The 15,932-nt window shown below is 43.2% G+C and overlaps 3 protein-coding genes across 4 annotated transcripts; 1 reads left to right on the forward strand and 2 right to left on the reverse strand.

The window, feature by feature from the left end:
- The first annotated feature begins 906 nt into the window (after positions 1–906).
- LOC139388727 (zinc finger, HIT-type containing 2) lies at positions 907–3,334 on the forward strand. The gene is made up of 2 exons (XM_071135593.1): positions 907–1,083; positions 1,174–3,334. Exon 2 carries the CDS (start codon positions 1,258–1,260, stop codon positions 3,148–3,150), a length of 1,893 nt encoding a protein of 630 aa, XP_070991694.1. The 5' UTR covers positions 907–1,083; positions 1,174–1,257; the 3' UTR covers positions 3,151–3,334.
- Positions 3,335–3,465: 131 nt separating this feature from the next.
- On the reverse strand, positions 3,466–8,831 carry LOC139388729 (delta(14)-sterol reductase TM7SF2-like). Of its 2 annotated transcripts, XM_071135601.1 has the most exons (11): positions 7,529–8,831; positions 7,372–7,426; positions 6,846–6,902; positions 6,109–6,164; positions 5,776–5,970; positions 5,556–5,701; positions 5,340–5,459; positions 4,984–5,152; positions 4,757–4,832; positions 4,299–4,416; positions 3,466–4,150 (listed from the first exon to the last, which is right to left on the reverse strand). In XM_071135601.1, exons 4-10 carry the CDS (start codon positions 6,143–6,145, stop codon positions 4,338–4,340), a joined length of 822 nt encoding a protein of 273 aa, XP_070991702.1. In that variant the 5' UTR covers positions 6,146–6,164; positions 6,846–6,902; positions 7,372–7,426; positions 7,529–8,831; the 3' UTR covers positions 3,466–4,150; positions 4,299–4,337. The 2 variants fall into 2 exon arrangements, with proteins under 2 accessions (XP_070991702.1, XP_070991703.1); XM_071135602.1 differs by lacking the exon at positions 6,109–6,164 and having other exon boundaries at positions 5,556–6,002.
- An 81-nt stretch (positions 8,832–8,912) lies between these two features.
- Positions 8,913–15,932, reverse strand: LOC139388726 (vacuolar protein sorting-associated protein 51 homolog). The gene is made up of 11 exons (XM_071135592.1): positions 15,547–15,932; positions 14,290–14,419; positions 14,007–14,153; positions 13,042–13,261; positions 11,226–12,147; positions 10,871–11,086; positions 10,629–10,712; positions 10,385–10,519; positions 10,100–10,221; positions 9,847–9,934; positions 8,913–9,748 (listed from the first exon to the last, which is right to left on the reverse strand). The coding sequence occupies exons 1-11, from the start codon at positions 15,742–15,744 to the stop codon at positions 9,488–9,490; spliced, it is 2,523 nt and encodes an 840-aa protein (XP_070991693.1). The 5' UTR covers positions 15,745–15,932; the 3' UTR covers positions 8,913–9,487.

The raw sequence follows: 15,932 nt of genomic DNA on the forward strand, positions 1-15,932 counted from the left end.
GGGTTTACACGTGATAAGGGGTGTAATTCATTCTGCCAATTCTGTAGAAAAAAATAAATGGAACGAAACGGGGATAAACCTACCTGAATTTGTCCATTAGAAACTTGTTTGCAACTGTTGGACTAATGATTACACCCTAGATCAGCTAGATGCAGGCAAGAGTGTGCAAGGTGGTATTGAATGTGTCACTGTTTACCCATGTGTTCGTCTGTCTCCTGAAATGTTTATCTTGACCTGCGTGCACCTACGTTGTAAACTTTCATTCATAGACTAGGTTTTAGCAACCTCATGCAGTAGCCTAAAACTATCACTGTTACATTGTACTGGGTGAATGGAATATGAATGACAGTCATCCAATATGCTGTAATAGAGATGAGGCCATGCTCATAAAAAAAAACGCCACCGACCGCCAGTGGTGTTCATTGTTTTGTGGTGTGTCAATACTCAATACTGGCAAGTTAATATAGGATTTGGTGTTTTACACATATTTTTCATCGCTGTTGATGGATTTTTTACATGGGAATTTAAACTTGAGGGAAATGTTCCGAAAGATGCTGATGTTTTCTGTGACTTTTAAATGCAGCTCATTTCATTATCCAGTTTCTATGGCCGTCACTAGTTACCACAGCCACAAAGTCATACACCCCGCCTATTTTTTACAATTTTTCTTCTTAACATGTGATTTGAAACCTAACCCTAGCGTTAACCACATTTCTAACCGTATGTCTAACCATAACATTAAATTAAGACCAAAAATATTTTTTATGTTTTCATACATTATTACGAAATAGCCCATTTTTACTTTCTTGCTGTGGTAACTAATGGAAACGATCTTCCGTGTCTGGCAGTTATTTGTTTTTGCGAGCGTTTTACGACGGGGAGACGTCATCCAATAGCGACAAGCTCAGAAACCATTTACGGCAGGAGTTTTACCAACGTTTAGTCCAAAATACTTAGTCGCACATGTTGTGTTCTTTGATAGTTTTAGGCTGATTAAACGCCGAAAAATTGTAATTACTGTACTACATATTGAAGTATTGGGATTTGCATGTGTCTAACGACGTACGGAGAAGGCTTCTAAAGGTACGGCCATAGTATTGAAACAAGTTATAATATATCTTACATTCAATTCTGTGAGAGGACTCGAGTTGTAAAATCTGTCTTTCCTTTCAGGCAAATTGGACGTTCATCGTTTCACTCAACAAAATTACATCAGCATGCAATGAGAAGTAGAAACTAATTTGCCCACCCAAAATCATGAATCCAATACTTAGACAGAGAATCCCTCCATCTGTGCGGAAGTTGTTGACCGACATTGGACCAAGGGGTGAGCACCACTGCAGTGAATGGCCTGACACAGAGCCTGAGACTGTCACTAGAGATGGAATTGAGCTTCCTGCCAGAGGAACCACCAATAGCAGTGAATTTCTGACACCAGCTACTGGGAAAGAGGATGGAGATGCAGACCATACAGATGCCACAACACAAAGCAAAGTGTGTGGGCTGTGCTTATGCAAACTCTCTTACTACACCTGTCCACGATGCAATGTACCTTATTGTGGCCTGGAATGCTACCGGAGTACAAATCATTCTGTGTGCTCAGAGGAATTCTATAAGGAGTCTGTGTTACAGGAGCTGAAAGATATTGGAGAAACAGAGTGTGAGGGGAGGAAGAAGATGCAGGATATTCTGCTAAGGCTGAGACATATGGCAGATGGGGCAGAGGGAGGGATGGAGGGTGTTTTAAAGACCGTAGAGGAGGAGATGGGAGGTAGTGAGGAGACAAAGGAAAGAGCACAGGTTTTAGACCTCCTCTCCAAGTTAGCAGAGATTCAATCATCTGGGGAAGGGAATGTGGAGGAGATTGAGGAGATTTTAACCAAACTCAAAGAGTTAGGAGACACGGATGAAGAAGCAGGTCAGGTGGTTTCTGCAAATGTTGGAGACGTCGATGAGGGGGTTGAAGACGCCGAGGAGCTAGACTTGGCTGACAGGCTCTTGGGGCTGGATATCGATGCTCTCTCTGAGGAGGCATTGTGGGACCTGTTGAGCAGCCAGGAGAAGGAGAAGTTTAGGAGTCTGGTGAAGGGTGGTGCTGTAGGAGCTCTGGTCCCCCTGTGGAGACCGTGGTGGGAGCAGCACGAGGAGGGGGAGAAAGCTCTGATGGAGGTACTGAAGGAGGAGATGGGTGAGCCAGAAGGAGATGATGCAGCAGAACAGAGAGGGAGCAGGACAAGAGAAACAGTGAAGACAAATAAAGAAGGACAGGGGGGGAGTCTGCGGAAGGAAGAAGTGGCAGGTTTATCCAGTTGTGAAAAAAGAGAGGCAGAAAGTCAAATTGTGGTCATTGCGGATAATGAAGTCAAGGATTCTGGGAAAATACTTGAGAGTGTGGGTAAGTCAGGGAAGGAGCAGGGACAGAGAAAGTGTAAGGGAAAATACAGAAAAGAGGCGAGCAAGGCTAAGGGACCAAAATCAATCCCTGGTGTGCCTCCAATCAATGTCAAAATCCCACCTCTGAGCTCCTTGTCATCCCATCCATCCCCTCTTGTTCGCCATGGCTTGGTCGATGCACTGTTTGGCTACACCTTCACCCTACGCCTGTTCAATGGTGTCATCGAGTCAGACGTAACTCAGGAGTTTTGTCAAATGGTTCTCACTGTGTCCGAGGCCCTGAGCTCAGGCAGGGTGTTCAGCTCCCTCCAGGAGACCCTTGAGGGAGGGGAGGCAGCCATTTTGGCCGGGGGCTACTTTGACCGAGAGGACCCCAGTTCCCCAGCCAGGGCTGTGGAGGCTGTGGCTCATATTCTGACTGGGAGAAGTAAGCAGGATGTCGTTGGATACTCCTTGGCAGCTTTGAGCCAACTCCGTATGGTGCTATCCCAAGCCAGGGCAGCTCTGCCCAAAGAGGGAGAAGAGGGGGACATGAGAAAGAAGTATTTCCTCGCGGGGAAGAAATGTGAGTTCTTTCAAGCTTGGGTATCTGACAATGCCCAGGAGGTGAGAAGACTGGCCGCTGGGTTATGGAGAGAGCACAGGAAGAGGGAGGATGAGAGGAGTGCTTTGCAGAAGGAGAAGAGAAGAGTTGAAGAAAGCTGGAAGAAGGGAATAGGAAAAGCGAAGGGTGTGTTGATTAAAGAAATAGATTAAGAACATTTTGGTATTTTATGACAGTTAAGTAAATATGATTCTCTTTATTATCTTGTTTTCAGGGCAAGCCTGGTATTTGTATACTATTTTGTAAAAATGTATTCTGACTGCAATTACAATTGAGACATGTTTATTGTTTTGTTTTTTAATTACAATTCAGTTATGCAATAAAGGTAATGTAAACTAATAAGGCTTACATTTCAGTTATCAATATTAAAGAAATAGGCCTACACTGTCATTCTATAAGAAATTGTCCAACATTACCTTAATTTCAATACATGCATAAAATGTCATGATAATTTGAATATACTTCAGATTAGTGCTATTTATACATCACAGTTACAGAAATGTGACTAATCTATTAATTTGAAATTGAGTTTTGGGCTGGTTGCCCGGACAGAGATTAAGCCTACTTCTCGACTAAAAAGCACTTTCAATGGAGATTCTCTATTGAGCATGTTTTTTAGTCCAGGACTAGACTTAATCTGTCTGGGAAACCGGCCCAAAGTGTCCAATCTTGAGGAAGTATGGCTAGATCAGTACAAAAGGTGAAGATTAATTGTGTTAGAGACTCACAGGACAGACATCACTACTGTGAACAACTTAAAGCTGCTGGGTTGGTGTGTCAGCTTGTCTTGTCTACTCATCCAGTTAGAAGTGTAATTTTCTCCACAGTGTTCACGTTTAAAGTACATATTCTTTATGACAGAAAAAAGACAGCATTTCACTAGTTTTTGTTTTGTCCAGTCTGTTGAGGTTCAGAACGTTCACTTTATACAACAAAGCTGGCTATCCTATTGCATGTCCCTGGGCCCTGGTTCTGCCCTGACCGGTCCAGCTCAGCTCAGTAGACGTAGGGGAATATCCTGTAGGGCACACATCTGCAGTAGGTGTCCTAGGCCAGGCCATACTTGGCCCTGCAGTGCCTCTCATCACAGGCCTCTCGTGTATCAGCAGGACAGTGAAGTACACAACATAGAAGGTAGAAAATGGTTGAATCCTGAGGAAAGACAGTAAATGGGAATCAGAATACTGTTGGTAGTAGGAGGGATAGTGTATCATTGACATTCTATTCCGGAACAGCCACTGGTTATGGACACGTGCAGGGTGGCTGCAGAGAGGATCTTTTGTATTTTCTAGGTACTTACCACACGGCAGGGACCATGCCAGGGCCATGAGAAGGTCTCCTAAGTAGTTAGGGTGGCGGACGAGGCCCCACCAGCCTGACACCAAAAGGCCCCGTTGCTGTGGCAATAGTCTCCAGGTCTACAGAAAGGCACGGGGGAACATAGTATTTTTTCCGTTTTGGCAGTCATTTGAGAGACCTCAGATTACAAATTATTCACACTCCATCTGCTCTTTCTAATGGGCCCAGATTCTACTCTGTGGTGCTTCCTACCATCCACTGTATTCATATCTGCACTTCGATCCATTATGGAAAATACAATTTGAAACAGACAGTAATAAAGCTGTCGCCAGAGAGAAGACCAAATTCTATCCTCTCAAAACTGTTAAACTGATTTAAGAAAAGTTTATTAACAAAAAATGTGTGGATGTTGACATGCGAGGAGATACCAGAACTCTAATCAACAATTTGAATACCAACATGCAACACTGGGATGCATAGGGTCTGAATTGGTTCTTCTGGGAATTGGATTTTCTAAAGATATAATACCCAACACCTAATGCCAGGGAAACAGGAAGAGAAAAACAATCAGGAAGAGAAAAAATTACAATCCATGAATAAGGGTACATACAATACACCAAATATTCAAATGATTAAAATAAGAAGCATTCACACTGCCCCACCCCACACCTTGAAACTTGATTTACCATTCAATGTGACTATAGCTGTGGCTCCTAGAGGACTGAGGGACTGTGGGTGCACCACCAGGAAGGCAGCCTGCATGCCGTATGTGAAAGGAACCCAGGCCAGGTTCCCAAAGGCTAACATAAACCCAAAGCCATCATGCACTATGTCCATTGGTGTTAGTACAGCCTCCTGCAATATTACATATTCTACTTTCAAATGAAACATACAGCACTGCAGAAATGTAATGAATTCATTCAGGGCTCAATGATACATTCGTACTGAACCACCACAAATTAAATTGGCATGATCATCAGAGATCACTCTGCTACCACTGTTATTTTCTGTGGACTGTTCCTGTGGATCATCCTCCTCTCACCTCATTCCACAGAGCATCCGCCACGTAGAGCAGCTGGAAGCTGTTGACCAGTATCATGGCCAGGGAGGCAGAGTCCCGTAGCTTCACCTCTTTCATCAGCATCCCAAGGTTAATCACCACCTAATTGGAAGAGAGTATGTTGGATCAGATTAAAAAAATATATATCAACACAATTACATTTAACTTGATAAAATGTAGTCATCCTTTTCCACTCACCCAGCCAATCAGACCTGGTCTCAGCTCACAAAAGTATTTCAGATCGAAGCTTCCAATCCGTGGGTTCAGCTCTCGTCCCATAAATAAGTCATACAGAGTGTTTCTTGTGTGAGATATAGCAGGCTTGAGCCTATACAGAAAAACCTCTGATACATGTTCATGTATAATTTTGTTAACTATATATTTTCCATGTATTATTTCCCTAATCCTCCACCTTTACCTGTGTTTCCCCCCTGGGCAAGGGCATGGTGAGGGGCCCAGAAGGAGCATATGTAGAGGTAGGGGGAGAGGAGGAATGACACCCCAATAGCACACACTGCCAGGTGCAACAACAGCTCAAAGAGATACCCCAGGGGCATCCCTAGCCATAGTGGCAATGTCAACAGCACAGCTGTGATGCACAGGGCATGAAAACCTGTAGAGGAAGATGGAACGATAGAAACAGAGCTAGAAAGGGTGGGAGATCAGAGAGAGAAAGAGATACAAAAACAATAATTAGTTGGGAGAGGGAATCATAAAAAAAAAGAGGTAGAGTTTGGACTGAGTAACTTACAAAAATATAAATGAGTCTTTGGACCAACGGCATGCATAGCTCAAGGTCAAGGACACCTGGCAGTAGATAAAAGGAAAACATAACCAGTTAACTCCTTCCACCCAGATCAATCAAACCTGCCAGAAACACACAGGGGTAACTGACGATTGACATTGGAACCCACTGCTTAAAAAGCATTACTATAGAGAGCAATAGTAATGGAGTCTTTTTGTGGGCACTAACCCGCCATGGTTCGTTGGGCAATTTAGGAATTTCGTTTTTGAAGGGTGTTTCTATAAATGCCAAAAATAAAGTCTGTGGTAAACACAGGTTTAGGAGATCTCCTATGAGATCATCTTCATCAGCTAATGTCACTTTTTGTGAATAATGGAGGTGCATAAAGATGGTGGCCCCCATGGACGTGTTTAACTATTCTTGTGGGGACCAGAAGTCCCCACAAGAATAGTGAACAAAAAAACATTTGACCAACTGGGGATATTTTGTTAGTCCCCACAAGGTCAAATGCTATTTCTAGGGGGTTTAGCGTTAAGGTTAGCATTAGTGTTAAAATTAGGGTTAAGGTTAGGAGCTAGGGTTAGTTTTAGGGTTAGGAGCTAGGGTTAGGTTTAAGGTTTTCAGGTTAATGTTAGGGGTAAGGTTAGGGATAGGGTTATGGTAAGGTTTAGGGAAAATTGTATTTTGAATGAGATTGAATAGTGTCCCCACAAGGTCAGTTATACAAGACTTTGTGCACTTACCACAAATTCCTTTTACTCAGTTCGCTGTATTGTGCTTTGCTATCCGTTACTCTTTTCCTGTATGATGATAAGCAGAGTATACATGATCCCAATTCTAGCACCAAGACAGCAACACTTTAAAATAAAAAAGTAGATTGTGCTGATTTGTTGGCACATTGAACCATATCGCGCTCCGTAGTTTAAAAAAAAAGTTGGTGGATAGTGCTAACACAATGATGTCATAACTTAATTCCGCCATCTTTATGCATGTTTGCCATTTTGAAGCATTTATATAATAATAAAAAAACATAAAAAATAGTCTTCAATATTCATAAAGGTCATGTTTACTGACTGATATTATATCATAGACCAAAACGTCTGAGATCTTATAAGCCTGTGTTAACCTCAGACCTTATTTTAAGTGTTTATCCAAAAACCCAATTCTTTCTCCATACATTTTCCCCATAGGAATGGCTGAACGAATCAGAGTAACTCATTTAGGACTACAAGCTGGCGAGTTTTATTGCACCCACCAACCCTAAAATACCGTTTATGGGGTACGTGAGTCTCGATCCATCTTTCAGCACCATACCCTCAGACAGCTACAGGTAAGACAGAGACAAGTATATCAGCCAAATCTCACATGACAACACAGTCAATCGACAAGAATTCAAAAGGTATTCCTAATTAATAGCTGGTCTCACCAAGGGGTCCCATAGCTGGGCTGTGGAGGGAAGGACAGGGGGCCACTGGAGCACGCTGGCCGCAGGGGAGCGAAACACACAGCAGGTAAAGCACCGTCAGGGGGAGGAAGACAGGGATGCAGGTGGCACCGTCAGGGGCAGGAAGACAGGGATGCAGGTGGCACCTTCAGGGGCAGGAAGACAGGGATGCAGGTGGCACCGTCAGGGGCAGGAAGACAGGGATGCAGGTGGCACCTTCAGGGGCAGGAAGACAGGGATGCAGGTGGCACCTTCAGGGGCAGGAAGACAGGGATGCAGGTGGCACCGTCAGGGGCAGGAAGACAGATGCAGGTGGCACCGTCTGGGGAGAAGAAGTGAGGTGAGTTGAGAAGACTGACTGAGAGTGGGTTGAGAAGACTGACTGAGAGTGGGTGCGAGATGGGATTGCGCAATATCCCTTTTTAAAGTGAACATACAAAATGAGTATTATTTTTATTAAAACACACACTATTGGACTCACCCAAAGTCCCTCCAAATTCCCTTTCTGCTTGTGAGGATTTTTGTTTGTTTAGCTTCATGATCTGTCTCCTGTGAGCATTTTAAAAGGAGGACACTGGTAGACAGCATTCTAAAGGTAAATCTGTATAGGCAGCTCCATTTCGGAGCCTCTGAATGTATTTGGACTAGTATAGACTGTAATGCTCGTACTGTATTGTTGAGAAATAAAAACATAACTCAGAGCCAAAATAGTTTCTCTATAGCGTAATAAGGATACGATTCGATTGAATTACCAAAGTCATAGACAGATTATTCAACATATATAGGTTATATCACAGCTGAAAAACAATTACATGTGCTTTAATAGATACCAGGAACAGTAAACCGTTTTGTGCTGGACGTAAACCAACAATATTAAAGGGTTTTTCATCGTAGCATAATTTCTAGCATCACTCACCTGTATTCCTCATGTATGCATACTCCAAACAATAAGCACTGTGCGACCATAAGAACGCGTGCAACGAACCGCCCCAAAATAGCCCCTCTGAACATGTCCCATCTCTAAACCAATGAGATTAAGCCATGGCCATCAGATGAGCGTGGAAGGGAGTGTTAAAACCAATCAAATTTACGCTAGGGCGGTGACCACCTTTATCAAACGGCCGAGAAAAGTGATGGTCAAATTCCTACTGTACACCTTTTTACTCGACTGCGCGCTTATTGGTTGCTAGAGACGGGACTCATGCTTATGAAATTTATGGAAGTACCGATGTTACACATTTCCAATGATTCCAGTCATTGATTCAAACTACGATCAATCAATCATGAATGAAAAATACATTGAAAAACTAAATAATTGAGATCACATGACCTTGAAGGTAGGAGAGGCAACTCAGTACCTCATCTGTTTATGAATGAAACTTTTTTTTATTACACCATATTACCACGTTACAATTTTAGTAATTAGCAAACAAATGATTATAGATGCACCCCACCCAAACATCATAATTTAAACAGGCAACCCAATTCTGATACCTTTTCCACTAATTGGTCTTTTGACCAATCACATCAGATATTTTCACATCCTCTCTCCCAAGGGGTTGGTACAAAGTGGATGTTTCCCGTTTTTCAGGGATACAATATTTTTAACCAAAGCTTCCGTTTCCCCTGAAAAAAAACAGATGTGGGAAATCCGCTCAGGCGTCTTTTTATGCCTGCCACACTAGGTTATTTCAAATCAGATCTTTTTCAGAGCTGATCCGATTGGTAAAAATACCAATTAAAGATCAGAATAACTTAATCCTCCTACTGATACCACATTTACATCATGGGAATCCAGTGTGTCCAGCAAAATACCTATTTTTTAAGTCTTCCAGTTCAGTTGACTTCAATGTTCTTCTTTTTGGTTTTAAACTCTGTTACACACCATTCAATTTCACCATTGCATTTCACCAGTTCCTCAACCAATGTGACCTCTAGCCTTTAACCTCTCTCACAGATGACCTCGATGACACTCTGCTCCATGGGAGCGGGGTCCAGACAGCGGTGGGCAGTGCTGCCCACTATCTCATCGAGCAGGAAGTGGACCAGGTTCTCATCGGAGACGAAGCGCCAGAGGTACATCTGCAGGTAGTGGCAGTCCACCTGAATCTGTTGCAGGCCATAACGACCAAAGGTACGCAGGCGGACACACTCCAGGAACGTCTTCAGACTGATCTTTATGATTCCCGTCAACACAGAGACCTGAGAGCAGAGAGATCAAGACAGAAAGAGTTGAGGCAATAAAAAGGCTAATGGAGGGGGGGGCAGGAAACCAGAGCTCTGTGTCCAAAACCACTCACCTTGTTAAACTCCACAGGACTGAATATTTCAACCCGCTCAGAGAAGAGCTTATGTATATTACTCAGGAGATTGGTATCCATAGGAGCACTGCAGAAAGACAAAACCATTATTAAATCTTTATCCATTGGGGAAGATAGCAATCATCCTAACATTTGACTGACCCTGCCTCTGCCAAACCTCCACACATTGTGATGCAGTGTATATTATGTTATTATAAACATATTGTGTGTTAGGCAACTGTAGTTTAGGTACCTAGGTGTGTAGCTAGGGGCGTAGCGGGTTTGCTGCCTCGAACTGCTATAGACGGAGAAGGTCCTTTTGCTGGAGTCACTGCTGTGGGCTTTCCTCACCCCCTCCTCATAGAGAAGACCCACCTGTAGGGCAACACAGGGAGAGACAGATCAGGGAGGTAGTAAAGCTGTTAAGATTCCTAGCACTGATGTTGCTTTTGTCCACTCACAATTATACAGTAATTACAGTTTACCCACAGTGTAAAGCATGTTTACCAAAGGGTTTTAAATAGATACCGGGCGCTACCTGCACATCAATAGAGGTGGTGTCCTCCACCACTCTCTTCATCACAGCACGGACATTCCGTGGCTCGATGGTGTTGACCCAGTCTCGTGTCTCCACACTCTTTCTCAGCATCTGGGATATGATCAGGCCCTGAACCTGTCCACAGCAACAGAGAAGGGGTCAGCAGAGAAATAGAAGGACGAGGCCTGAAGTGGCCATTTGCAGAAATAGTAATTTGTTGGTAAGAAGTTGGGAAAATGTGTACCTTGACATAATGGTTCAGTAGCTTCTGTGCTGCCTCTCTGGCCTCTCCACATAAAGCTGTGACTGCAGTTACAGGAGAGTGATGCTGTGAACACAAGATAAACGAGAGAATATAACAGCATTTGTAGTAGCATGTGATACACATTTCTCATGACTAAAGAGGACTTATCATTTGCAAAAAAAATTCTTACATTCCCATCAATTGTCTTCAAGAAATCTTCAGAGGTTCATTGGCACATTTACCTGCACAAGAAACTGTTCGTCTGTGAGGGTGAGGATGTAGGTGATGGTGGAGGTTTCATAGTCCAGGCAGAGGCGTGACAGCAGCAGTAGGAGGGCAGGGGGTGTAGAGCCGCCCCGGTCTCCTGCACTCTCACAGAACTGACGCGAGGACTGGCACACAAACTTAATGAAGTTAACCACCAGGCTCTCACGCACACCGTGGCTACAAAACTCCCCCTGAAGAAAGAGAGAGAGGAGAAAAAGATCCAACCGGGATGTCAATGTTAACATACAGTTAGTTACATAAATGGCATTAAAAAATATATATGGGGCCAACTAACTAACCACCAATAGCATGAATATTCATCTAGCTCACCTTGAAGTAAGGCTTGTTGGAGAATGTGATGTCCTTTGCAGTAAAAAGGTGCACGGATGCCAGGACTGACTTAATCTGATTGAGAATGGAGGCAGACAGAGTGGAGAGGAGCTCTGGCAAGCTGGCCGGAGCATCTTTCCCAGTGGCTGACCCCCCTAGATGAGACCCACATCCGGCAGAGCTTCCACCCAGCCGAGGGGCTGCTAGGGCCTGCCTCACGTCTGTCAGGCTGTTCAGGTAGAAGCTCTGCAGGGCTGCCAGGTACTGCTTGATCCTCTCCCTGGCTGCTCGCACTACGATCTCAGTCCCCTGGCTGGGCACAGCAGACCCAGGCAGCAGTTTGGCCACGGCTTGGAGCCTGCGGTGGAAACGATCCAGAGCCCGGACCAGGAGAGAGTTGTCTCCAACACTTTTCTCCTCCTGTATCCTCCTCTCAACCAGGGAGAAGTAGCGGGTGGCCAGTGCATCCACAAAAGCATGCAGCTTGCCAATAGCCATCTGGGGGATGTTTTTGGAGGCCAGCTCACCCTCTTGCGGACGGTTGACAAACAACTCTTGGTACGAGGCAATGACCAAGCAAAGGCTGCTGACGAATTCATTGCAACCTCTGTCTATGAATTCCAAAATATCAGTCCTTGAGCTGGGAGAGAGGAAGGGATTGTTTAGAGAGGAGGGGCCAGTGGGAGATCCAGCAGTGGGTTCAACTGACAATCTGCGGGCGGGGCCAGTGTAGGAATCTGTCACTGCTGTGGGTCCAGAGGACAATGGTGGTCTCAGCTCCGCTTCCAGTCCTAGGAGGTCTGCTTCCAATCGTGACTGGGCGTGACTCAGGAACTTGTCACAGAGTTCCTCTGCCGGCTCATCCAGCTGCAGCAGAAGCTCCACACACTCTGAAAGGTCCTTCGCACTCGAACCTCCATCTCTGCAAACACATGCAACACCAAACAAAGATGAAGCATTCATGCAGTTATAGTGTAGTATTAACCATGTTTCCATCCACAATTTTTATGCGAGTAAAGTCATAACGTACAAAACAAAATCACGACAGCTGTGATGGAAACAGGAAGTTTCGATGACATTTTATAAATGGCGACATGGTGGGATCTTTTTGTTAATTCAAATTAATTATGTGAGAAATGGCAGTAGAAACGCCTTTATGCACAAATATTAATATAATAACCATCATATCGAAGTCATGCGATGGATGATATGGTGTGTGGTCCTCCCACTACGACTCGGGAAATCATGCAGTTTATTACGCTACAGATGAAATATGTTTTTATGAACTCATAGGGTGCTGAAAGTGCACGGTGACGAGCTCGATGCTCTTTTCCAATAAATATCGAGGGTCTTATTGACATGATGATCGATGCTTGACTGCCATTTGACAAATTAAAATATTCTCGCTCGTATCCATAATAATCTCATCAACCACACTGTATCTGTGAGCTGTTGACTAGAGCGCATGTCAACAGCTCACAGATACAGTGTGGTTGATGAGATTTTTTTTTTTACAAAACTATCGGTAGAGCTGAAAATACGATGGAAACACAGCTTTATATTTTTATTTTGTACATGAAAACGAAAGTGAAAAAGTACATTTTGTGTGCACTACGTCATCATGCACTGATTTTTAATCCACACCAAGTCAATTTGGTGGAAACACACCACTGGTGGGAATATGCACATATTTTCTTTATGTGAATGGAAACCTAGCTACTGCTATATAATATGAACCAGAAATTAAAATTAAAACACCATTGTTTTGCAACCATACCAAAGTGAATACCAACTGAACGTTTCCTGAGACTCCTACCTGAATTTCTGCCTAAGCTCCTGTGCCAACTTGTCCATGATGGCATGACAGTCATCCTGGATGCCCCTGAAGGAGGGCATGTGGCTGTACTGCTGCAGCACGCAGCGGGCACGACGATGGGAGCTCACTGCCTGGGCATAGGCCTGCAGCTCCAGGCACTTATTCAGCCTGGCAGGCAGCTCAAACAGGAACTGCAGCTTCCTCAGGAGAGTGTGGACTCCTGGGTGAGGGATGGGGGGGGCTGCGTTTAGACAGGCTGCCCAATTCAAATATTTTTCCCACTAATTGGTCTTTTCACCAATCACATTTTTTCAGAGCTGATCTGATGGTCAAATGACCAATTCGTGAAAAAAATATCAGAATTGGGCTGTCTGTCTTTAACACCGTAGTAGCCAATAATGCGTATAAACCCTGGATGACTGACAGAGGGCGCTGTATTGAAGACACTGCCCAGCCATCTTGGTACTCGTCCTCCATTGTGAAGCTATAAAAATGCATTTATTAATGTCTACATTCGTTATTGACACGTTTACTCTATTACAGACCCAAGACATGCATACTTTAATGATATTATGTGAGCTAAACATAAAAATAAAATGTAAAATGTATATAAAACATTGTCCTTCAAGTATTTCAATAAAAATCACTTCAATACAAATTACTTAAGTACTTTTGTCCTTAAAACATTTAATTGAAATACTGTAGAATTCAATTCATTCCTATGGAGGACTGCTCCTACCGGGGAGTGTCAATATGGCCAACCGATGGCTTCAAAGACTCAATGGCCAATACATAGCATCAGCAATCTAGGGTTTATATACATAATTAGTAGTAGCGTATTATGAAGTGGTTAACAGTCCACACAAGTAGTCTTACAATGATAGATATATGACCAAGAAATACGATTTGTTTATCTATTTTTCATTTCAGGCGGTGGAGGCGTCACCTCGGGTTTCATTACCAACCTGACAGTTTGGTGATCTGTGCATGCTGGTCCTGAAGAGTCCCACTGATGCGTGCACTGAAATCTGTGATAGAAGCCATGTTGGTAGAGAGACAGTCCATTTCATCCTCCATCTTCTTAAAATCATTCTTCATTTTTCTGATTGTGTCTAGTAGGAGAAGATGATGACATTCATTAATTAATCACATGGTACAGTATGTGTACAGAACAGAGTGAGACCAACATGATCCAATTCAACAACATGATGTCCAACGCATTGCATACACTATCCCCTATTGTCTTACCTGTGGCAGAGATGAACTTGTTGTAGTTCTCATACACCAATGTCTGCATGTCACTGTCCAAGGAGCGGATCTGCTTGACCATGCAGGTCTCCTGGTCCATCAGCTCTCCAAGGGAACATTCTCTCCTGAGCTGCAGACACCAGTAGGACTCAAAGGTCAGTTTGAAGACAACTACTACCTGGATGACACCAATCATTTCTATATACACTAGATGACAGGTGTTTTGTAGCCTCTATTTTGGCACTCCCTCACCATTGTAAAAAATATTTAGGAAGCTATATAAATGTATTTATTAATGTCTAAATTTGCTTTTGTTACGTTTATTCTATTACAGACACCTTAATGCATACTTTTAAATGATACCATACAAATTAAATATACATATACACTACCGTTCAAAAGTTTGGGGTCACTTAGAAATGTCCTTGTTTTTAAAAATGTTTTGTCCCTACAAATAACATCAAATTGATCAGCAATACAGTGTAGACATTGTTAATGTTGTAAATGACTATTGTTTTATTGCTTCTTTAATCAGAACAACAGTTGTCAGCTGTGCTAACATAATTGCAAAAGGGTTTTCTAATGATCAATTAGCCTTTTAAAATGATAAACTTGTATTAGCTAACAACGTGCCATTGGAACACAGGAGTGATGGTTGCTGATAATGGGCCTCTGTACGCCTATGTAGATATTCCATTAAAAATCTGCCGTGTACAGCTACAATAGTAATTTACAACATTAACAATGTCTACACTGTATTGCTGATCAATTTGATGTTATTTTAAATCGACAAGTGTGATTTTCTTTCAAAACAACATTTCTAAATGACCCCAAACTTTTGAACGGTAGGGTATATACAAGCAAAGTATCATTTTTGGAAAGTTCAAATCTTTCTGTTCCCACTACAACAAAAAAATACTTAAATACATGTAATTTTTATAATACATTTAATTAAAATACTGTAGAAGAATTATATTCTTTCCTATAGAGGACTGCGTCTTCTGGGGAGTGCCAATATGGCCGACCGGTGCCTTCGAAGCCTGTCATTGGCCAATACATTGCGTCAGCAATCCAGGGTCTTGTTTATATACACCACTTGGTGACACCAATGATAGACAAGCAGTTGGCTCCCTTGTACGGTAAAATAATAGCAATCCTTTGCCACTGTAAAAGCAATTTTTGCCTTTCACTTATTGTCTTATGGTCAGTGAATAGCGAACTAATATGTCGCATCCAGACACAGAAACTGGATTTTACCTTATTGAGATAAACCTCAGGATCGAAATGCGGCCCGTTGATATCGCAAGGATCCATGGACTCAGCTTGATCCACGGTCTTTCCTTCCTCGTTCAGCCCGTAGTAGAGCTTCAACATACCGTGCACTCTGCGCTTCCGCGCTGGGTCGGAGTCAGGTGGGGTGGTGCCCGGAGCCGTAGCATTAATATCCCCGTCCATTTCGACCGAATATCTGCGAAACAAACCAAATAATAGCTAGCTAAATACAACTGACAGCCACCTAAACAGACAACCAGCTATGTGCCCCGACACTACCAAACCTGCAAGAGAATTACTGTACTGTCATGACGAGATGCTTGTAAAACACGAGCCAGTAGGTGGCAGCAAGGACTCAAGGAACACAAAAG

Source organism: Oncorhynchus clarkii, chromosome 29 (assembly GCF_045791955.1).
Source record: "Oncorhynchus clarkii lewisi isolate Uvic-CL-2024 chromosome 29, UVic_Ocla_1.0, whole genome shotgun sequence".
NCBI classification, from domain to species: Eukaryota; Metazoa; Chordata; class Actinopteri; order Salmoniformes; family Salmonidae; genus Oncorhynchus; species Oncorhynchus clarkii.